Source organism: Culex pipiens, chromosome 3, assembly GCF_016801865.2.
Source record: "Culex pipiens pallens isolate TS chromosome 3, TS_CPP_V2, whole genome shotgun sequence".
In the NCBI taxonomy this organism is placed as follows: Eukaryota; Metazoa; Arthropoda; class Insecta; order Diptera; family Culicidae; genus Culex; species Culex pipiens.
Genome location: NC_068939.1, coordinates 142,253,818 through 142,277,420, shown reverse-complemented (window position 1 = coordinate 142,277,420; position 23,603 = coordinate 142,253,818). Strand labels below are relative to the sequence as shown.

The 23,603-nt window shown below is 39.0% G+C and overlaps 1 protein-coding gene across 1 annotated transcript; it reads left to right on the top strand.

Annotated features, from left to right (window-relative positions):
* The first annotated feature begins 1,757 nt into the window (after positions 1–1,757).
* On the top strand, positions 1,758–21,427 carry LOC120423378 (uncharacterized). Its single transcript, XM_039587162.2, has 5 exons — positions 1,758–2,484; positions 2,546–2,749; positions 18,316–19,469; positions 19,584–19,644; positions 20,898–21,427. The coding sequence occupies exons 1-5, from the start codon at positions 2,388–2,390 to the stop codon at positions 21,197–21,199; spliced, it is 1,818 nt and encodes a 605-aa protein (XP_039443096.1). The 5' UTR covers positions 1,758–2,387; the 3' UTR covers positions 21,200–21,427.
* Positions 21,428–23,603: the final 2,176 nt, after the last annotated feature.

Here is a 23,603-nt window from a genome sequence, read left to right as displayed (position 1 = left end):
CGCCTCGGTCCATATTCTCTCCGGACAACCGGTTTTCTGTCCTTTAGGTTGTCGGACATCGAAACCGTTCGCAACGGTGAACGCTCTACGCATTCATCAAATGTATTATCATCGGAACCAACCAAAACTACCCACCCCAACTGACGAGACCAGAGGCTTACCGGAAGTAGGCCAATCAAGGCAGGAAGAATGCATGGAAGTGGACACTGTGGTTCCTGAAACACAAGAATCTTCACAGTCTGGTGATCTGCGTCGCATGGAAATGATTTTTGGAAGTTTATTCTTAAAGTTGCTGTCAAAGAACCATGTTCCGGATGCGGCTATCCAGGAAATAGTATTAGCGCTAGGAGAGGTTGTGCTGGTCCAGTCCAATAATGTGCGAAAAACGACCAGAGCAGAAGCTAGTTCATTGGACACCGACGAGACAAACCGGAGATGCGTGGAACCATGCCGAGATACGAGTGTTCTGGGTCGATGTTTCGGTCCAACCGGTTTATTCCGCTCTGCATACATGAGGAAAAAGTTTTTTCGTACAAATTTTAGATTCGTGGAACCGGTTCAAGTTCATCTACAGCGGGACAAGGAGCACAACGAGTGCTTCTACTACTACGTTCCGATTCTTGAAACTCTAAAATCGATGCTAGAAGATGAAAAACTGTTTGACGTTGCGTTCCGGGGCCGGAACACACGACCAGGGTACCTGTCGGATTACTGTGATGGCCTGAAGTTTGCCAAGAGTGATTTCTTCGGTAACAACACATTGAACGTATTCATTTACCAAGACGCGGCCGAAGTGGTCAATCCCCTTGGTAATGCAGCTGGCCGCCACAAACTACTTTGTGTTTACATGGTCCTGGGAAATTTGCCACCGCATCTGAGGAGCCTGACTGAAAATGTCCAATTAGTGCTAATTTGTAGAAACAAAGACTTCATGTATTTTGGACCAAATCGAATCTTCCGGCGCCTCATTGAGGATGTAAAAGTACTCGAAACCGAGGGGATCGAGGTTAGCCGCGGATCGGAGAATGTTCGTGTTAGAGGATCGATTTTCACCACCCTCAACGATAACCTTGGTGCGCACCAAATCTGTGGACTAACTGAAAACTTCTCGAGAAGCCCTCATTTCTGTCGATTTTGTTATATAAATCATTCTCAATTTGATGCAGACTGCTTGCACCAAGCAGCACCAAGGACACCGGAAACACACTCGCAGGATCTACAAGTAATTGAAGCAAACCAAGCCGCTGTACCGTACCAAGGAGTAAAAAGGAACACAATTTTCAACGAGCTGATCCACTTCAACTTATTCGATTTTGGAGCGCCACCTTGTGTTGCACACGACCTATTCGAAGGATGGGCAAATTTCGATCTTTTCCTTATCTTGCGAAAACTGGTAGCGGATCGTGTAGTTAAATTGAACTATCTGCAAGCTCGAGCTAATTTCATTTTCCAAAAACTGAAAATCAAGACAAAAATTGACCTGGATTTGACGCGCAAAACAAAGACAATCAAAGCTAAAGCTTGCGATATTTGGCATTTTATTCAAATCTTACCGTTAGTTTTGCTGAAAAGTAGTATTGATAGCACAAATCCGTTGTGTAGAATGGTGCTATTGATTAAGAACATCACAGACGTGGTAACATCACCGATAATCTCAACTGATCATGTGTATCTTCTCGCTGCCCTGATAAGAGAATATCTGGAACTGAGAGTTGGTGTGTTCAATGACCCACTCAGGCCGAAACACCACTACACCACCCACTACCCGAAGATGATTCGCTGGCTCGGGCCGTTGATGTCATACTGCACATTGTTTTGTGAACGGAAACATTGTTTTTTCAAACGGGCCGTTCGCAGCACGCTAAACTACAAAAATGTGCTGAAATTTTGCACGGAGCACCACCAATACTACCAAGGTGTACTAAACGAACAGGGTCTGCGATTTGAAGACAAATTTGCCCTTCAAACGTTTCTGGAAAATTACAACGACTTGCCATCGACAACTAAAGAGGAATTGAGCGCTTTTGGGTTGCTGAAACCAGAACTTATCTATGTTGAAAGCGGAAGTTATCAAGGCTACAATTATAGAAAGGATAGCTTTTTGTTCGTGAAACATGATGATTACTCCGAGTCGATAGTATTTCTCAAATTGAAATTAATGATTTATGACAATGAACAAAACAGCATCTACATGTTTGGCGAGAAGTGGTCAGTCGTGGACATACACGAACGAGGAATCTTACAAGCGAACCAAAACGAGGAAGAGATAATCTGCCAACCGATTGAGAATTTCATTGATAAAACGCCCATTCAATCGTTTATTGAAAACAACACAGAATATCTATTTATTACCCACGCACTTCCTCTGCAGTAACAGAAGCCGAACCATGGAGCAAATAACAATCTTCAAGATCTGCGATCTGCACATGAACAACCGCCAAATGATTGCCTGCCAACCGAATAGAGAAAGTGTTCTTGATAATGGTAAATATTTTCTTTTGATCTACATTTTGAATTATCTAAATTTTCCTTTTGTTTTCCACAGGATCTTCAGCTCTACAAAAGCAAGTGAACCGAATCCTTCTCGCCGCGGACGGTTGCGAAATTACCACCGATTTGGTCTTAACAGCGTGTCAAAGTCAGCTGCTGATGTTGCTGAGCCAGGGCGAAGCATGGATGTCGTTCGGTTCTAACACCGTTCCGGTAGAGGAAACGGCAAATTCGCCATTCCGCGTCGAAGTACCAATTGGTAAGTTTGTCAAAAAACCTTCAAACGATAAAAAATTATCTTCCATTTTTGCTGTTCGTTTAAATATTTGAGTATTAACAGTCTTACCTGAGATCAGATCTCTAAAGTAGCAGATGATAACAATGTGCGAAATAAATTTAAATAACGTTAGCTGAAATGGTATTTTTTATGAATTAATCAATCTTCGTTTGTTTACTTTACCTACCTGCACGGTAAACATAAAAAAATACGGCGCTCACAGATTAATATACCCAGTCATGAAATATTCTAGCAGAGCTGCTTCTGCCAGAATCCTGCTAGATTTGTTCTAACGTTTCAGCTAGAATTCTGTTAAAATATCCAGCTCTGTTAGGACTCTGCTAGAATTCTGTCAGAATGCCGCGACTGGGTTTCATCAGGCAAATCAAACAAAAATACCTACACGCTTACTTGAAGCTTCTCAAATATGACTGTTTTTTACACATCTTGTTTGGCTTATTTATTAAGCGCGCTGCGCCAAACCGAAGTGCGCATCACTCCTGTTTAGCCATGCCAGATATACAGATAAATCTGTATTTTACTGATTTTTTGATCCCAAAAATTGACTTTGAGTGTGATGATTAAAAAACTTAAATCTGCTCTAAAAATCAAGCATAACATTGTAATAGGCCGGAGCCGTAGTGTAAACAAAGAGTCTATCCTGCTCGTTCCTAATGTAAACATCAACTGACGTCAGGCCCGTATCCAGGATTCTTCAATGGGGGGTGTTTTCCCCAATAGGGCGTTAGGGGTGTATGTGTGTGGTAGGAAGGGCGTATACAGTCAACATAGGCGTTTATTTCAGTGCCATATGTTAACGCAGTTGACAAACCTTCCTTGGGCGCTGATTTTTGATACAAAATGATGAATTGTGGTGGAATTGGTTATGGCTAGTAAAAAAATAATTTAAAGTTTTTGTCCCTTGGCTAAAATTCAAACATTTTTTGCCAAAACGTGATATTTGCTTTATATATTGTAACAGTAATGTTAAAAAATAATCTAAACATCTGTTAACGCACATAAGAGCGTCTGGTGCTAGGTTCGTGACAGAACTGAAGCTCACGGGTTAGCTAGTGCACAGTTATTTGTAATCAAAACTTTATTGCTCTTGGTTTCTGTCGGTTTATTGAACTGTACTGGACGGTAATTAGACGAGAAAACTGTATCTTTCTACATCTTGAGCTGTATTTCAGAACAGGACGGTTCTGTTCTGTCTGATCTGTTCTGTACTGTGTCTCGCGGAGCAATTGCCACTTCTAGAGGAGATTCTTGTGACCAAAGCTGGTAGTTCTAGCGGGAAATTCTATAACAATGCCAAGAACTCATTTGAAGATGCTTAGAATTATTCTGTAGTACTAGATCTAACTGAACTGATACAAATCTACAATCTGAACCTTTTGCATGCGCAAACAACATCAATAAACTCATTATATATTTTAATTTCTGCGATCCTTAAATCCTATTTTGTAAATTTCTGAATGGTCTATATGATTGAAATTATAAAACTTAACGATATTAAATCCTAAATAATTTACAATCTATTGTACATGATTCCAAAAGTTAATATTTTTTCATCAATAATTTGTTTTGCCCCCATTTTTTTCAGGGAGGGATGCACAAAAAAATAAATACAAATGACTCTATTCAGCTGTAGTACACAGACAAAATTCAATTCCCTTAATCGTGAATTCTGTTCAAGAATGTTAGAACCGCGGAGGAATTTATTCATGAGTTTGGTGCATTTACACTACTAACATGAATATATTTCTTCGTGGTTCTCACATTCATGAACAATTTTCACGATTTCGGGAATTGATTTTTTTTCTGTGTTCACAGATTGAACCCCCGAAACAAAATCAATTTTTAGAGGAAATCAACACAATTTGGTTATTACCGTTTTATGGATTTTTTTTTATTTTTCAAAAACGTCATAAGGTTATTGTTCGTATTTTAAGGAACAAGTTTGCCGAAGACAACATCGAGTTACATTTACATCGAGTTCGAGAAAAATGTTGACGATTTTGAAAAAAAATCCAAATTTACGAATTCATAAACATAGAGTTACCGGATATGCTTACAAGATTTGTATCAGTGTTATTTATAACATTTTTCTCGCAATTTTTTTTAATAATATTAAATTTTGGAAACTTATGATTGCAAAACGACTGGACAGGTGTATTGAACATGTTAAAACTGTGGCCTGTAATTTCATTTTTTTTAACTTTTTTATTTTTTTGCTCCCCTTGACTTTTGTCAGAGTCGAGGGACATAAATTTCAAAAAACAATGGCCTAAGTTAAAATAAAAATCGCAGGTGATATTTGGCACCATGAAAAGAGGTTTATTCTCAAAACTTTTCGAGGTTTATTGAAATATTTCGTCGAGGAGTTTAATGCATCTTTTTATTTTGAAGATTGTTTTAATTATAAATGATAATTCTTCAGAAAAGTGGCTAAAAGTCGATGGATTTATTTACATATCAATCCAAAAAACATCTAAATCATTTGAAATTAAATCACATGTAAGTTGAAAAAAATGCTTGAAAAAGTTTTCAATTGCTTAAAATGCTCAATGCACCAATCGAAGATCTGTTGACATCATTCAATTCAGCGTCCAACGAAGCTGTCGGCCACCATTGCTAGTACCAACCACTAGTGTCTTCCTTTTAACTACAAGAACTTCGCCGCCCTGGGCTCCTAAGTGTTTGAGTACGGCACGGAGCGACGGCGCCGGATTCCCATATTTACACTTAGAATTTTAGAGCGCCCGCCGCGGGATTCGAACCTGCAACCTCTGGATTGTGAGTCCAGTGCGCGGTCCGATTGATCCACATGGGCGGGACGCAATTCAGCGTCCAACTTCTTTTAATAATAACAGTCGAGTTTTGCTCTATTAATTTTTGTTTCAAAGACATGCTCAATAAAAAAAGAGTTTTTTTTTGGAAAATTGACGAAAATCGCAAAACTTTGGGGCGGTGCCGTGTTTTAATAGATCAATAGCCCCACTAAATTTGAGCATAATTTGAAAAATTCGATTTCGAATTTGTTGATTTTCGTTTACAGTTGAGGCTAAATGCCCCTAATTTTGAACACCAATAGAACGTTCTCAAACCTTATTTACCAGCATTTTAGCTTCTTTTTTTAAAATAAATTGATTGATTCGTCCGTACAGGTTTCCATAGAAACTTCGAAGCTGCCCATACAAAGGCTTAGGGGCATTTTAGGCGGCACACCACTCGAAATCGATTTTGCTGAATTTGAATTGAGAATTGAAATTTTCTCTTGGCGTTAACTATCTAAGTTTTTTTTTTTCAATAATTTTTGATAAGGGTGTTTCTAGTTAGAGTTTAGTTATTCTCTGGGCGTCAACGATAATAGTTTTTTCAAAATTATTCTATGAGGGTTTGTTTATTAAGAGTTGATTTTTGATTTGGGCGTCAGCGTTCAAAGTTTTTTTATGAAGGCGTATTTAGTAAGAGCTGAGTTTTTTCTTGGCGTCAGCGATCAAAGTTTTTTTTTTAAATATTTTTATGAGGGCGTATTTAGTGAGAGTTGAGTTTTTTTCTTGGCGTCAGCGATCAATATCGTTTTTTAAATATTTTTATGAGGGCTTATTTAGTAAGAGTTGAGTTTTTTTATTGGCTTCAACGATCAAAGTTTTTTTTTTAAATATTTTTATGAGGGCGTATTTAGTAAGAGCTGAATTTTTTTTCTTGGCGTCAGCGATCAAAGTTTTTTTTAAATATTTTTATGAGGGCGTATTTAGTGAAAGTTGAGTTATTTTCTTGGCTTCAACGATCAAAGTTTTTTTTTGAATATTTTTTATGAGGGCGTATTTAGTGAGAGTTATTGGGTTCAACGATCAAAGATTTTTTAAAATATTTTTATGAGGGCGTATTTAGTAAGAGCTGGGTTTTTTTTCTTGGCGTCAGCGATTAAAGTTTTTTTTAATATTTTTATAAAGGCGTAAGAGTAAGAGTTGAGTTTTTTTCTTGGCGTCAACGATCAATGTCGTTTTTTAAATATTTTTATGAGGGCGTATTTAGTAAGAGTTGAGTATTTTTTGGGTTCAACGATCAAAGATTTTTTTAAATATTTTCATGAGGACGTATTTAGTAAGAGCTGGGTTTTTTTTCTTGGCGTCAGCGATCAAAGTTTTTTTTTTAATATTGTTATGTGGGCGTATTTAGTAAGAGTTGAGTTTTTTTCTTGGCGTCAACGATCAATGTCGTTTTTTAAATATTTTTATGAGGGCGTATTTAGTGAGAGTTGAGTTTTTTTTTCTTGGCGTCAACGATCAGTGTCGTTTTTTTAATATTTTTATGAGGGCGTGTTTAGTAAGAGTTGAGTTTTTTTATTGGCTTCAACGATCAAAGTTTTTTTTAAATATTTTTATGAAGGCGTATTTAGTAAGAGCTGAGTTTTTTCTTGGCGTCAGCGATCAAAGTTTTTTTTAAAGTATTTTTATGAGGGCGTATTCAGTGAGAGTTGAGTTTTTTTCTTGGCGTCAGCGATCAATATCGTTTTTTAAATATTTTTATGAGGGCTTATTTAGTAAGAGTTGAGTTTTTTTATTGGCTTCAACGATCAAAGTTTTTTTTTAATATTTTTATGAGGGCGTATTTAGTAAGAGCTGAATTTTTTTTTAAATATTTTTATGAGGGCGTATTTAGTGAGAGTTGAGTTTTTTTTCTTGGCGTCAACGATCAATGTCGTTTTTTAATATTTTTATGAGGGCGTATTTAGTGAGAGTTGAGTTTTTTTTCTTGGCGTCAGCGATCAATGTCGTTTTTTAATATTTTTATGAGGGCGTATTTAGTGAGAGTTGAATTTTTTTTCTTGGCGTCAGCGATCAATATCGTTTTTTAAATATTTTTATGAGGGCGTATTTAGTAAGAGTTGAGTTTTTTTATTGGCTTCAACGATCAAAGTTTTTTTTAAATATTTTTATGAGGGCGTATTTAGTAAGAGTTGATTTTTTTTCTTGGCGTCAGCGATCAAAGTTTTTTTTTAAATATTTTTATGAGGGCGTATTTAGTGAGAGTTGAGTTTTTTTTTCTTGGCGTCAGCGATCAATGTCGTTTTTTAAATATTTTTATGAGGGCGTATTTAGTAAGAGTTGAGTTTTTTTATTGGCTTCAACGATCAAAGTTTTTTTTTTTAATATTTTTATGAGGGCGTATTTAGTAAGAGCTGAATTTTTTTTCTTGGCGTCAGCGATCAAAGTTTTTTTTTTAATATTTTTATGAAGGCGTATTTAGTGAGAGTTGAGTTTTTTTTCTTGGCGTCAGCGATCAATGTTTTTTTTAAAATATTTTTATGAGGGCGTATTTAGTGAGAGTTGAATTTTTTTTCTTGGCGTCAACGATCAATGTCGTTTTTTAAATATTTTTATGAGGGCGTATTTAGTGAGAGTTGACTTATTTTCTTGGCGTCAACGATCTATGTCGTTCTTTTAATATGTTTATGAGGGCGTGTTTAGTAAGAGTTGAGTTTTTTTTATTGGCTTCAACGATCAAAGTTTTTTTTAAATATTTTTATGAGGGCGTATTTAGTAAGAGCTGAATTTTTTTTCTTGGCGTCAGCGATCAAAGTTTTTTTTTAAATATTTTTATGAGGGCGTATTTAGTGAGAGTTGAGTTTTTTATTGGCTTCAACGATCAAAGTTTCTTTTAAATATTTTTATGAGGGCGTATTTAGAAAGAGCTGATTTCTTTTTCTTGGCGTCAGCGATCAAAGTTTTTTTTTTTTAATATTTTTATGAGGGCGTATTTAGTGAGAGTTGAGTTTTTTTTATTGGCTTCAACGATCAAAGTTTCTTTTAAATATTTTTATGAGGGCGTATTTAGAAAGAGCTGATTTTTTTTCTTGGCGTCAGCGATCAAAGTTTTTTTTAAATATTTTTATGAGGGCGTATTTAGTGAGAGTTGAATTTTTTTGCTTGGCGTCAACGATCAATGTCGTTTTTTAAATATTTTTATGAGGGCGTATTTAGTGAGAGTTGAATTTTTTTTCTTGGCGTCAGCGATCAATATCGTTTTTTAAATATTTTTATGAGGGCGTATTTAGTAAGAGTTGAGTTTTTTTATTGGCTTCAACGATCAAAGTTTTTTTTTAAATATTTTTATGAGGGCGTATTTAGTAAGAGCTGAATTTTTTTTCTTGGCGTCAGCGATCAAAGTTTTTTTTAAATATTTTTATGAGGGCGTATTTAGTGAGAGTTGAATTTTTTTGCTCAGCGTCAACGATCAATGTCGTTTTTAAAATATTTTTATGAGGGCGTATTTAGTAAGAGTTGAGTTATTTTCTTGGCTTCAACGATCAAAGTTTTTTTTTAAATATTTTTATGAGGGCGTATTTAAAGAGAGTTGAGTTTTTTTTCTTGGCGTCAACGATCAATGTCGTTCTTTTAATATGTTTATGAGGGCGTGTTTAGTAAGAGTTGAGTTTTTTTTATTGGCTTCAGCGATCAAAGTTTTTTTTAAATATTTTTATGAGGGCGTATCTAGTGGAAGTTGAGTTTTTCTATGGGAATTAGCGATCAAAGTCCTTTTTAAACATGTTTATGATGGCGTATCTAGTGATAGTGATGTTTTTCTTTAAGTGTTAGTTATGTAGAAGGCTTCATTCATCTACATCACTTTTTTTTAATGTCTATAATTTTCCATGAGGGCGTATCTAGAGTCTAGATGTGGATGATCAAAAAAAATGGCGGCCCTTCGGGCCGTGTTTTTTTTGGGGCGTTAGGGGTGTAAGCCATTTTTTCCATGGGGGGTGTTGAACACCCATAACACCCCCCTTAGATACGGCCCTGACTGACGTGAGCAGGATATACTCTTTGTTTACACTTCGGCTCCGGCCCTATTAGCAGGTCAAGGATTGATACCTAAGAGCATGCAATGGCACTGACCTTGTTGCGTGCTCTTCGGTTGACGTCCACGTAAGGAACATCCTGGAAGGAGCGTAACTAACTACATCCGTAGTTCTGTTAGATCATCCGAATTATCTTGATCAGAACAGTATAGCTCTGGTTCTTTGCGAGTGTCCTATTTTTTTACCTCCACGTTGGCTTGGTTTTCATGATGACCTAGCTGGTGGCCTGTGGAAACGGATCGTAAACCTTTGACCACCGCGGGTCAGAGTCGAGACGGCTAAAAGAAAGGGGCGCGACAATGTGGGAAAGGGAAGTAATTTGTGATTGTAGACGGTATTGTTTTGATTCGCAGTATGTTGAGTCAACTGCTGTGGATGTACCTGAAACATCGCACAACGGGGTTTCTCTTCTCTTCATTCTCAGCTACCACCTATCCCCTATTTTTATTTTGCTCTTCTGATTCCCAATTCTTCACTGATTCTTCTATTTAATATCCAACATTTGATTTTAATTCTACTAACTTTTGATTCTCTTATCTCTCAAATTAATATCAAGTCTATTTATCATTCGCCTAATCTTTTTTGATTTTATTGCGAATTTATTTATTTGAATAATTCTTTATCTGTCCTATAAATTATCATTACTATAATCTAAGCTTGTTTTGTATCTCTATTTATTAACTATTGTCTAATTTTACATCTAATACATCTAGCTTCTCATTTTTATTCTTCAAAATACGCTCATCATTCTCTTACTATTGGTACTTGATTTTTATAAAATAAATTCTCTTTTACTGTCTATTGCTTTCAATCTTCACCTTTTTTTCAAACAAGTGAGGTTTGAGCCCTTACTCAATTTATGGAATGGTTAAAGGATTAACACAAATATTACTATTGTATTTTTGGTAAACTTTTATAACATGCTTAGGACCAAAAATTGTAACAAAACACCGCGACAAAAGAAATAGCAACAGATAAACAGACTCAACAATAGGGAAGACACAGACAAACAGACGTGACTCTCCATGCAAATTATTTTTGAAATCCATCGTCCTTCATCAAACCACTAAATCACGGCGACGCCAGCGCTGCCTGGTGAGCTTATGCCTCACACGTGCTCACGCTCAACTTAAAAACAAAAAAAAAACACGCATCACACACACTGAGAAAAGACGGGCGAGCTGTCACGACAGCAGCGCCATCAGCGCCGGGTGAGTGGATGCCGAAACAAAATTGAATTTGATTAAACCGTTTTTGGAGGACGATGATTCGGCACTCGAGTGTCCCGTCTGTTTGTCTGTGGGGAAGATTTCAGGAGAAAACAATACACAGTAAATAACAATAAGTTTTTGAATTCAAACTAAAAATAAAACAGTTTTTGCTTTAATGAAAGTTGATAGGCACACTATAAATGGTTAGGCGCTTATACTTACATCAAACCCTACGTAATGTACCACCCCCGGCCGAGTTAAAATGCGTAACCGGAAAAGAAGGTGTGCATGCTGTAGGAATCTAACCCTGGTCAACACGGGCTGACAGATCAACTATGGTTGACGTCTAGAGATGAGAAGAGTTAGTGAGTGACAATCAGCGTGTAACGCGGTCGGGCACGCGAGTGGTGGCGGCAATAAATATGATTATTAGCCGCCAGTGATTTGTTTTATTTTCAATCCGGGGTATTTACCTGGCTCAGTGACTACATTGGCGACGAGGAGAAAACATATTTTGGTAAGTAAATGCAATTTTATGTTTGGAACGGAAAAAAGCAGGAAACATTTTTTTTTATGGAGCAGGAGGAAGAGGAAGAGAAGGTAAGGGGAGCCGGACTAAAGGTGTGTGTGTTGTTGTTTCATTGTGAAATGTCTGGTTTTTTCCGCGGAGTTAACGTGTTTGTATGTGTGCTGCACGGGCGCTCTCTCTAGAAATTTTGTTTTCATGATGCACGATCAAGGGGTTCAGATTCAAGTTGGTAATAAACAGATTACCCAAAATTGGGGTAGCGGAAGTGCCCTGATACACGATGCTGAGGTTCAATAGGAGTTTTGGTTAATGTTTAGTTACGGTAATTTAAAAAAAAATCAGCAAAGAGTGGTTTTAGGGTAGATTTCTTGGACGAACAGTGGAAAACCCAGTTAAAAATGTGGAAGATAATTATTGATGTTTAGTGCAGTGAATTTCTATTATGTATTGGTAAAAAGAATGGTGTGTGAATATTAACGGTAGGACTTGGGGGTGTAAGTATTTTCACCGTTGTGGTTTTTCGGATGTTTTGGCTGTGTGCCGATGGGGATGGCTTAGTGCCGGAGGTTGGCTTAGTGCCGGAGGTTGGCTTAGTGCCGGATATGGCTTAAGGCCGGGGGATGGCTTAGTGCCGGATATTGGCTTAGTGCCGGGGGTTGGCTTAGTGCCGGAGGTTGGCTTAGTGCCGGAGGTTGGCTTAGTGCCGGAGGTTGGCTTAGTGCCGGAGGTTGGCTTAGTGCCGGATATTGGCTTAGTGCCGGGGGATGGCTTAGTGCCGGATATTGGCTTAGTGCCGGGGGTTGGCTTAGTGCCGGAGGTTGGCTTAGTGCCGGAGGTTGGCTTAGTGCCGGAGGTTGGCTTAGTGCCGGGGGTTGGCTTAGTGCCGGCGGTTGGCTTAGTGCCGGAGGTAGGCTTAGTGCCGGATATTGGCTTGTGGATGAGAGATGGCTCGTGAATATCTGCTGTAAGGTCTGGGGGAGAAGAGGCTTGTGATTGTCCACTCATGCCTGGTGGAGAGATGGCTTGTGGATGATTACATGGAAGCCTGGTGAAAAGGAGGCTGGTGGATGTTCACTCATGCCTGGTGGAGAGATGGCTCGTGAATATCTGCTGTAAGGCCTGGGGGAGAAGAGGCTTGTGATTGTCCACTCATGCCTGGTGGAGAGATGGCTTGTGGATGATTACATGGAAGCCTGGTGAAGAGGAGGCTGGTGGATGTTCACTCATGCCTGGTGGAGAGATGGCTCGTGAATATCTGCTGTAAGGCCTGGGGGAGAAGAGGCTTGTGATTGTCCACTCATACCTGGTGGAGAGATGACTCGTGAATATCTGCTGTAAGGCCTGGGGGGAGAAGAGGCTTGTGATTGTCCACTCATGCCTGGTGGAGAGATGGCTTGTGGATGATTACATGGAAGCCTGGTAGAGAGGAGGCTGGTGGATGTTCACTCATGCCTGGTGGAAAGATGGCTCGTGAATATCTGCTGTAAGGCCTGGGGGAGAAGAGGCTTGTGATTGTCCACTCATGCCTGGTGGAGAGATGGCTTGTGGATGATTACATGGAAGCCTGGTGAAGAGAAGGCTGGTGGATGTTCACTCATGCCTGGCAGAGAGATGACTCGTGAATATCTGCTGTAAGGCCTGGGGGAAGAAGAGGCTTGTGATTGTTCACTCATGCCTAGGGGAGAGATGGCTTGTTAATATTTAGGCCTGGGGTTGGGGCTGCAGGCTTGTGTATGATCATCGAAAGGTGAAGTTAGAAAGATTTTTATTCGTCAACATTGTAACATTGTCGTAAGTAACAGTGACTGTTAAAGTTAGGAATTCAAGGTACAAACTACAAGGATATTTTTAAGGAAGTTTAGTAGTGCCATTAGGGATCATTTTTGCACAAGTTAACAGTTGAAATGATTGAAAAGTAACAGGAAAGTTTGGGGTATTTGGTAATTCGTTTGGGTGCAGGCGTGGTCGAATGGTTACGCTGTTCGCGTTGTAAGCGGATGATCAGGGGTTCGTTTCCCATCTTCTATTGACTTCCATTCGGATGGGGAGTAAAAACGCTGGTCTTCGCCCTTAGTTGTTGTTAGGCCGTAGAGTAATTCCAGGCGTAGAAGTCGTCTCCCTGATATACGAACAAACAACACACCAAACCAAACCTGCTCCGGTAGAGTCGCTGGTCGGCGGCTGGACTTGCAATCCAAAGATCGTCAGATCGAATCCGTGGGTGGAAGGAGTAAAAAAGAGGTTTGGGTGCTCTTCCCATTCAAGCCTTCAGACTCCTAGGTGCGAGCAGAATCTTACAATAGGGGCCATAAAAGATCTAGGAACGTTAAAGTGGAAGGTTTGTTTTGTTAGTTGTTTTAATTCGTTAAGGTTATGTACTCATCAAACGTATCCAAGAGGCAAGATATTGTTTTCTAATAATGTAGAAGTTGTAAAGCCAAACTTTAACCTGCTCTTAAATACTATAACACAATCAGTGATTAAACCTACAAAATACTTTTTTTTTCTATTACTGAGTTTCATTAGCAACAGGTCACAGGAGGAGAGGTTTTGCCAGCACACGTAGTTCGTTCGGAGAGGTCTTACTGCGTTAGGCCGAATTCCGCGTGAACAACACACAGAGGAGAAGGATGAACCACGAGCTAGTGCAGCTCAACGGCAAACCGGGTTTTCAGAGAGTCACCTGGGATTACCGGATCCTTTGGGTAGTGCGCATGGCAAGAGAGCCAGGCGGGCGGGGTGCCGACCTGGACGGAGTGTGTGCGGCCCGGAGCCGAGTTGGCTGGCGGCTCACCTGGATACTGCTGATGAACTAAGGGATGTCCTTAAGATTTGAAGGAGGATGGTTGCAAGATAGGGTTCTGTTTGGGGGTGCGAAGTTGTCTTCGTATTCCAGAATGTCAGGTTGACGGACCCAATTCCGTTATAATTAGATTGTACAAATAGTTAGGAGTTGTGGTAAGTAATTTTGGAGACGCTGCTTTATGGGGTTGATTAAATGCTGGGGAATGTGTGAAGGAGTATTGATGCAGGGGGCTCTGATTGATAGGCACCGTGAAATTGTTAATAATCGGTAACTCCATAAGACAATAAATGAGAAATAATTTATATTCAATTCATGTTTATTAGTTGCACTTATCATGAGTTTTGGAGATGCTTACAGCTAAAAAATAATTCAGATACAATCATTGGACGAAATAAGTTCAGTAATTTCAATCAATTAAGCGAGAGCAGATAAAACTGTTTAAAACAACTGCTACTTTTGCTAGGGGAGAAGAAAAAGGATAGGAAAGCTTAAGTTTATATCACAGACAATTTGTCAGTTAGTTAATGAAGGCTAAGACTTTAACTGCAGGGCATAGGTACTTTCCCATCAGCTCTTGCAGCGCAAAGAACTGCTCCAGCTTGTTTCGGCGAATAACTTATTTGAGCGACTGTTATTGTTTAAGATATAGAATTGTGAAACGATAGTTGAGGATTATCTTTATTCATTCAAATCTACCGGACTCAAAACAAAGGGAACAAAAAAACAAGTCATTTTTTAGAAAGAGGCTGAAACAAGTGTCTTATGAAATCTAATATTATTTGCATTGGAATCTATAAAAAAATACTATCTGAAAAATGCTGCGTACAAGATTTTAGACTCATTAATTTATTGAGTAAATTTGCTCAAATTATAGGAAAATAGGGAAATGCTTAGCATTCTATTAACTTTAAATTAAATTGTTTTAAGTGAAGGAGGAGGTAGTACTGGATCGAGTGGATAGCGGTTAACTGTAGTGAATTATGGATTATAATTACAAGATTAATAAATGTGACGGAGCAACAATTAAATTGAACAGCTAAGAAAGGACAAAACTTCATTGAGTGTAATGGCTTAGTTCAAAGTTCAAAGGACGTGACAAGAGATTATACTGTAAACATAAATGCTCGTTTGACTCAGCAAAAGATATAAGATTATAATACTATTGTTATCAACAAATACTAGATTAAAAATAAATCCACTCGTGTGTTCAGATCAGGGCAATTATGAGGACAATCTAGTTTGCTTATCTGTTAAATTATCAATTGTGAAGTATCTATCATTTTCAAGGAAGAGAGGGATGTAGGAATCTAACCCTGGTCAACACGGGCTGACAGATCAACTATGGTTGACGTCTAGAGATGAGAAGAGTTAGTGAGTGACAATCAGCGTGTAACGCGGTCGGGCACGCGAGTGGTGGCGGCAATAAATATGATTATTAGCCGCCAGTGATTTGTTTTATTTTCAATCCGGGGTATTTACCTGGCTCAGTGACTACACATGCCTGGCACGAACACTCAAAGCGTGTTCTAGCGTGCTGCTCGTACTGACTCAGAGCAAGGGTGAGATGTAGGTGTAAGGGCAGTGCGTGTTCGTCGGGAACCTAGTGCATAAGATCGGTCAAGGCCCGTTCTTACACTGAAAATTGCGAATTGCGAAAACTTCGGCTCCGGCCCTATTACAATGTTTTGCTTGATTTTTAAATATTTTACTGCAGTTTTAAGCCTATAGAGTTATCTACGTGCGCATGTATTGCGTGTACGTACACGAAAAAGATTGAGGTTAAATTTTGTCCGGCCAGCAAAATCAAATGGTGCGCTAGTGTGTGTACGTGAAACGTTATAAAGCTCTATTAATCATAACACTCAAAGACCTAAAAAAGCTGGATACAATGTTTTGTCACAATTCGTCTTGATACAGATAAAATACAGATTTATTTTTAGGAAAATACAGTTAGCGTGTACATCAGCCTGTGGCGCCTGGGCGCAACAGCTTTGACAGATTGTGGTGTTTTGATTTTTGTTTGCTTTCATAATATTTACTAAAGAGTGTGCCACTTAAAGGAACATTTTTTTTATTTCGTAACGTGTGCCGGAGTTTTTGCAGTTTTTGTTCTGGTGTACGACCGCCCAGACCGTCCATCTGCAGCTGATTAAGCAACTGTTGTTCAAATCGTCCGATCGGTCCATCAGTTTGGTGATTTGTTTCCTCAGGTGATTATAATTACGGCCGAAAGTAACGACGAACAGGGCCATTAGACGCTGATTAAGTTGTTGATTGACATTGCCGAATATGTCCCACGGTTTCTGCGGCCGCAGCCTCAGACAATCTTCGAAATGCCACGGTGCGCAATCGTTCGGAAAAGTACATGTCCTGGTTAGTTACGCTGGGGATGATCGACTTGAAGGACGACGAGAGGTGGTCCGCGTCGGCGTTGGATCGCTTGACGTGTGGTCTTGGCGGAGGGGTCATTCAGCCGCACATAGTCGCAAACATTTGTAAACATGTTAAACAGTCCGGACTGGAAGCAACGGCACGCCGCTCTGATAGTCGTCCCGGCCGCACGCTGAGCTGGAGAACATCATGCAGTGAATGGAGACAACGACTCAGTTTTCGAATCCAGGATCCTCGGCGGCCTGGATTCGATCCCAGAAGGTCCCGGTGGCATGTTTCGAGACGAGTTTTTTTTTCTGATCACGCCTTTCGTCGGACAGGAAGTAAATGTTGGCCCCCGTCAAACCTAGAGGTTAGGTCGTTTGCTCAGTCCAGGTGTAGGAGTCGTCTCCATGAGTCCTGTCTCGGTGGAGTCGCTGATAGGCAGTTGGACTAACAATTCAAAGGTCGTCAGATCGAATCCCCGGGGAAGATGGAAGCTAAGGTTAAAATGAGGTGTGCAATTGCCTCCACAATCAAGCCTTCGGACACCTAGTTTCGAGTAGGAATATCTCAATCGAGAACGCCAAGGCAATGCTGTACAGCGAACAATTAGTATTTTTTTTTGTGAACAGCAGGAATTTGACCAAACAAACGCACCAAATGTTTTATGTTTTGATCTTGACGCTACTAAGGTTATTTTTCAAAAGGAAATGAAAAGCCAAGGTTACATCTTTTTGTGAAGTTACCTTCGAATAGTCTAGCACAGTGTTTCTCAACCTTTTGCGTTCCATTCCCCCCTTGGCTGATTTTTAAGAACTTCATCCCCCCCCCCCCCCCTTTTTCGCACCTTTATTTCTAAGTTATTGGTTTCAATACCCAAATTTTAGATGTTTACAGAAAGATTGCAATTTTCATAACAAATTAAAGTGTAAACTACGAAATAAGCTAAAGTACAGACAACTCAGGTTTGATTTTTAAAATACGCTGTGATAAACATTTGCTTTCAATTTTTTTCAGAACGCAAATTTCACTTATTTCTAAACATTAATTCATTTTCAACACTTACATTTTTTTATTTTGTCTTTAACTGCTAATAATTGATTAAATATATTTCACAAAAAATTTTCGTGACATTTTTATTAAATTTTAATAAAGACAAGTAACTAAACTTAACAACTTTTTTCTGGAGAACTGTCCAATTATTGCTCGTGTCAAAAAAAAAAAAAATACAAATGCCTGAGAAATATTGTTTCAATAGATGCCAAACTTCACATAAATGTCAAACCCTTAAAAATTAAATTAGAAAAAAAACTAATGTCGTTCTTACTAATCAAAGAAACTGAAAGTTGCATAAAATTGTCAAATAATGATTATTTTTTTTTTCGTAAATGCGTTTAAAGACATTGAATTTCTATTGAATCCTCATCCCCCCCTAGAATGGCCAAATTCCCCCCCCCAGGGGGGAATTCCTCACCGGTTGAGAAACACTGGTCTAGCAAAACAATATAATAGGGCCATTTGTCGAAGTGTTAATAAAGAGTCCATCCTGCTCATTCCTAATGTAAACATCAACTGACGTGAGCAGGATATACTCTTTGTTTACCTTTCGACACTGGCCCATTTACATTGTTTTGCTTGATAGTAGCATCCTAAAGATGAAAATTCTGTTTTAATAAAAAATAATGTGATTTAAGCAGATTGAGATATTATTTGCAGATAGTAGTACTATTTTTTCCCAAAATTTATTTTCCATTACAGGTGACAGCAACACGATCGGCGAAGATTACAATCTCGAGCTAGCTGATGAAATCATTCTTCTGGAAGGAGGACACACTCAAGATGCTACGGAAATGAAATCCTTTAATTTGAGTGACCTACACGTGAAGAATCCGGGGTTTGACGCGCCGATCGGAGAATTTCCGGTGGCTCTAACATCACCATCTACATCTACGTCCACCGTCCAGAAGGCCGCCGTCACTGCTCGTGCTGACGAATGTGAACCCAGCAAAACCGATGAAAACCGATCGCCCAACGTCCCGACGAAGCGGCCGGTTGAGCAGATTAGCATCGTGAAGCCAAAGAGGAAGCTTACTACAGATATGAAGTTTCATAGTTTCCAAATAGATTGGACAAAAGTGAGCGACCGGCTTTTGAATAAGTTCAAAGATCATCAAGAATTCGTAGACAAAAATCCCGATAAACCCGTTCCGCGAGAAGTCCGGATCACCAACGATGACATTAATGATTTGATCCCAGTTGTCGTTGAACAGCTCCGAGCGATCGATACGGACATTTCAGCCGACGTTATGAAGTCTGTAGCGCTACAAATCACGGGAAAATTCCCTTGCCTCGATTTTCCCGACGACGACGGTTTTAAGGACGGCAAGGGTTTTGTGATGATCAAGTCGAAGTTAATCAACAGGAACAGTTATTGCAAACGATTCAAGGAGGGAAAAGTAGTCTCGTCGTCGCGATCTGATCGATCAAAACAATTGAACGCAAAGTCCGGTACGCTAAAGGAGTATTGGGAAAACACGGCAGCTGAATGTCCCAAAGCCGCCCACTCGATCCTGCTGCGCGATGAACCGGATTTGCTGACTGATTCTGTTCTGGAAGAAACGCAGCCTTTCGTGCGAGTTCTACTGAACAGTCAAGACACGCATAAAATGCTGTCGAAGTGGCCTGTTCTGCGACGAGCAAATCTTCTTAAATTTCATTTCGAGAAAGCAACCGGCCGAAACCTCAACGATCTGTCCAAGTATTGGAATGCAAAAAAAACTAAAATGATTGATTACTCTCGAACTGTAAAAAAAACTATTCCACTCGGCGGCGAGGCAACGACACTTCAAATCTGCACATTTTTGGCGTTTCTTGTGGGAGAAGAGATCAACAAGCTGATCATCAACAAAGAGGTAATCATGCGTAAATTAAGAATTAAATGCCTTATTTTTGTCGCATTGCTTCGGAATACTGCATTAAACATTGAATGCAACAAAAAACTAAATACTTTTTACTATATATTTCAGATGGGCACAAGCATCGACGATATTTTCACGAATGAGGCCAGTCCAGTGATAGTGGGAATCGGTGAGTCCAGCCATATTTTTAATTGATTAATTATTAACAAAACACAGCTCTATAACTAGGTTAAGAACTTCCTCCAACGTTTAATGCACTTTGTGTTTTTGCTCGACTTTCATGTCTGTTTGTCTGTGGTACAAAGGTTTTGAACTAATAAATCGCACTGATCTTATTTTGGGCTACATCCCAATTCAAATTAATGGTTTTAGATATTACACCGACCAACAAAATTTCTGCGCAGGCTCAACTGAGGAGAAGTTTGAAATTTGAGTTCCTCAGAAACAAGTTCACTTTGATTTTTTCAAAAATATTTTGGGCAGGGCCGAATGGTTTTTCTCCAAAGTTTGTTTGCCGGGTCCGGTGCTGTAGTGGCTAGCGTGGTAGTCTCTCACAACAGTAAGGCCTGGGTTCAATCCAAGACGGACCCGGTGGCATTTTCGAGACGAGATTTGTCTGATCACGCCTTCTATCGGATGGGGAAGTAAAACGTCGGTCCACTTGCGTAAAAGAGGTTTTGGGTGACTCACCACACATAACCTTCGGACGCCTAGAAATGAGCAGAAACTTGCAACAGAGACCACAAAAGACCCGGGGGTCGTTAAAGTGGATTGCTTTGCTTTGTTTCTGGGGACCTCAAGCTTCATGCTTCCCCTCGAGTTTAGCCTACACAGACATTTTTGTCAATTTTTGTTGGTCAGTGTTATGTTATGCTCCATTTAAATGTTCTAATACACTCAACCCCCGTTGGTTGGTCACTTTTTCGTTTGACCAACGAGGTATCCGTTCCTTGGCCAAAGTCAAACTAAAAAGTGACGAACTGTCACTTTTTATACGGGACACACACTTACTATCAATCCAATCATTTGGTAGTGTGTGTGAGCTCCGTGTAAAGAGGGTGTCAAACTAAAAAGTGACCCCGTTCGTTTGATAACAGTTGATGTCAAACCATCGGGGTTTGAGTGTATTTTAGTTTGCAAACCGACAACTCTAGCAAAATAATGCACCGTTGTGGATTTGTAAACAAAGAGGGTATCCTGCTCACAATAGAGGATGTTTACATATGACTCTTTGTTTACAAACCCAGAACAGTCCTTTTGCATTGTTTTGCTAGAACTGGGGTGAATCAGGACGCATAAAGTCAATTAGTTTAGGGGATTTTTTGCTTAATATTTTAATTATTCTCGGATTAAATACAATCTAAAGAAGTTATATAAAGTGCTTTCGATGAAATTTAATAATCATTTTATTTTTCATTTCAGATGTTGGTGATGACAAGCACATGTACTACGCAGTAGCAGAAAAAACGCGATTTACTGAAGGCACCTTTGATGTTCTGGAAGCGGTCGAGCAGTTGATGGCGGTGTATTACGTGTATAATTTTATGTACTTAACCGAAAGTTCTAAGTTTCTAGAACTCATTCAGGAATATTTCCTAAAAATAATCCCCCTTCGAGGCTCCAAAAGCCAAGCGACTCGCGTCGGTGGAAGACAGCGAATCGTCAAGCGTGTGATTCAGGCGCTTTCCACACACGAACTAGATGCCGCTGCCACTGACGAATAACACGACTCACACTTAACTGGACTACGTGGCTCGGTCACTACTTTTACTTATTTTACACTTTATTTTCTTTACCGTTACGGGTCTGCCTAACCATAATTAGTGATAAATAGTCAGGATGAGAAAATATTACTAGCTTCAAAAGCAAAGTCACCACCGCTAAACATTGAACTCAATCGAATACAACTACTTAAGAAATAAACAGTTTAAATGTATAATGCATTCACCTTATATTTCATGATATTGATTTGGGATATTATGAGAAACAAGATAATTATGTCACTCAAGCTTGAATTGACACGTATTTTATTTGATTTGACTAGCAAGAAGTTGAGCAAAAAATGTAAACAATCCACCAAGAAAAGATACATTTTTGACTCGCTTCTTTCTTGATGTAGATCAAACTATATTTCACTTAACTTTTTACACATTTTTAAAATTCTAGGATTTAAAGTAGCCCAGTCAACTCAATCGGAATTCTGAAACGGAATTCGATTCGAATCGTTTACGTATTCCGTTTAAAACGCAACAACCGATTACCGGTTGTTGCGTTTGAAACGGAATACGTAAACGATTCGAATTGAATTCCGTTTAAGAATTCCGATTGAGTTGCAATTTTATTTTTGACGTAAAATTACATTTGCATCCAAATTATGTTAGATGTAAAATTACATTAGCTTTATTATTATGTTCGATGTAATATTACATCTAGAGAAAAGATCTCTTTTTATGTCGTGTAATTTTCAATTCGATGTAATATTGTGGGTAATTTGACGCTCCAGTTATGTGCATCAAATGAACAGAAAATTACACGATTATTTTTTGGTGTGTAGTTTGAAATCTATTCCCATTCCCTTCCAGTAAATCAATTAAGCTCCAGCCGGAGGTCACAAAGAGCAAATCCGCGCACCAGTTCGGAACATTACTCACATTGTGTCATAAAGTGCACTCCGAAACATAATTATTATTTCAGGCTCAAACCGGCTCTCCACAACAACCTATATGAATCGATCAGCTGAACCCATCGAAATGGATCGTTCCGAGCCAGAGTAAAACCCGTGAAGCCGAAGCCGGTGTGGTCCGGCCAAAGGATTATTTATGTGAGAACGGGTCGCACTTGTGGCCGGTTTCGGTCGGTCGGTCGGTTGGTGTGGAGCGAAACTTTGTTTCGCAGCGGACTTGGTTTGGCGGAGTTTGGATTTACTTTCGCGGGGGGAAAAGTGAGACATGAGCACATGTTTTACGAATATGGATCACTTATTCCGTGTAGGAGGTGTTGTTACAAGTTGAAACATAAAAAACAAGAATTTTGTGAAACCAAAAGTTTTTGTGAATCCGAAATAATCCGTTTAAGTTCCAAAAGAGAACGAATTACCCTTGAAAAGTTTGCCCTCTCCCGTGGGGGAATGCTTTCGAAAGTTGACCTGTCGCTTCGCTATGTACTCCCTCTAATTCCTTCGTCCTTTCCCAACACCATCATCCGACACAACACACAGCATCCCCACTTCGTATGAATTATGATTTCATTGCTAATCATACGCTCTCGAGTGCCGTCTCTGGTTCAGGTTATGCGAGCACCATCCTTGGATGGCCTCGGCAGCTCTCTTTCTCTCTCTTTCTCTGGTTGACTGCAACATGGGAAGAGAGTTTGGGGTTGTAAAGTCAGAAAACACAATATTTATACTGAAAATCGCAGTACAGTTTCATTGTTTTGTCTAGAGCGTCCAATTTCCCGTCCCGGGAAAAAAAATCCCGGGAATTCCCGGGATTTCCCGAAAAAAAATATTTCCCGTTTCCCGGGAAATTTGTAAATTTCCCGGGAATTCCCGAAATTCTCAAAATTCAAGTGGGAGTATACATTTTCTTAAATTTTTGGAACTTTTTTTTGAAAATGCTCTGAAAAAAAAATAACAAAAGAACAAACTCAACATGATTTTGTTCAATTAAATGTTTTATTTGGTTTCAAAATTATTTCTGATAATATAAATTTTTGGAGCAACTGGGAATAGATCTTGCTTAATGATTATTAAAATATTACAATTAGGTAAGCTTTTAACAGTTGGTGTTATTTCATCAAAACAATATTAACTTCTTAGCTCCAAATTAAAATTGAGATTGTTTCACGTTTTTGTTTACCATGATAAAATGAGATAAAAATCAAATTTGAGCAAAAAGAATTAATTCAATTGGTTGAATACCTAGTTGTTGCATAATAATACATACAACAATCATTGAAAAATTACATTCTATTGTTTGTTCTCAAAAAATGCAAAAATATATTCAAAGCTGTGTGTGTGTGTGTGTGGTCCAATCCAATACCCGCTAACCGGTAGGGATATTAAACAAAAATATATTCAAAGCTTTCTTCAAATATTTGAAAAAATGGGTTGTTTGGAGTAAAAACCAT

Bases quoted from the DNA above. Each gene is read 5' to 3' on its own strand.
- LOC120423378 (XM_039587162.2), top strand. From the start codon at position 2,388: ATGGAGCAAATAACAATCTTCAAGATCTGCGATCTGCACATGAACAAC. The intron at 2,750-18,315 runs GTAAGTTTGTCA...TTTCCATTACAG, and splicing joins CCGCGTCGAAGTACCAATTG to GTGACAGCAACACGATCGGC. The intron at 19,470-19,583 runs GTAATCATGCGT...TATATATTTCAG, and splicing joins AGCTGATCATCAACAAAGAG to ATGGGCACAAGCATCGACGA.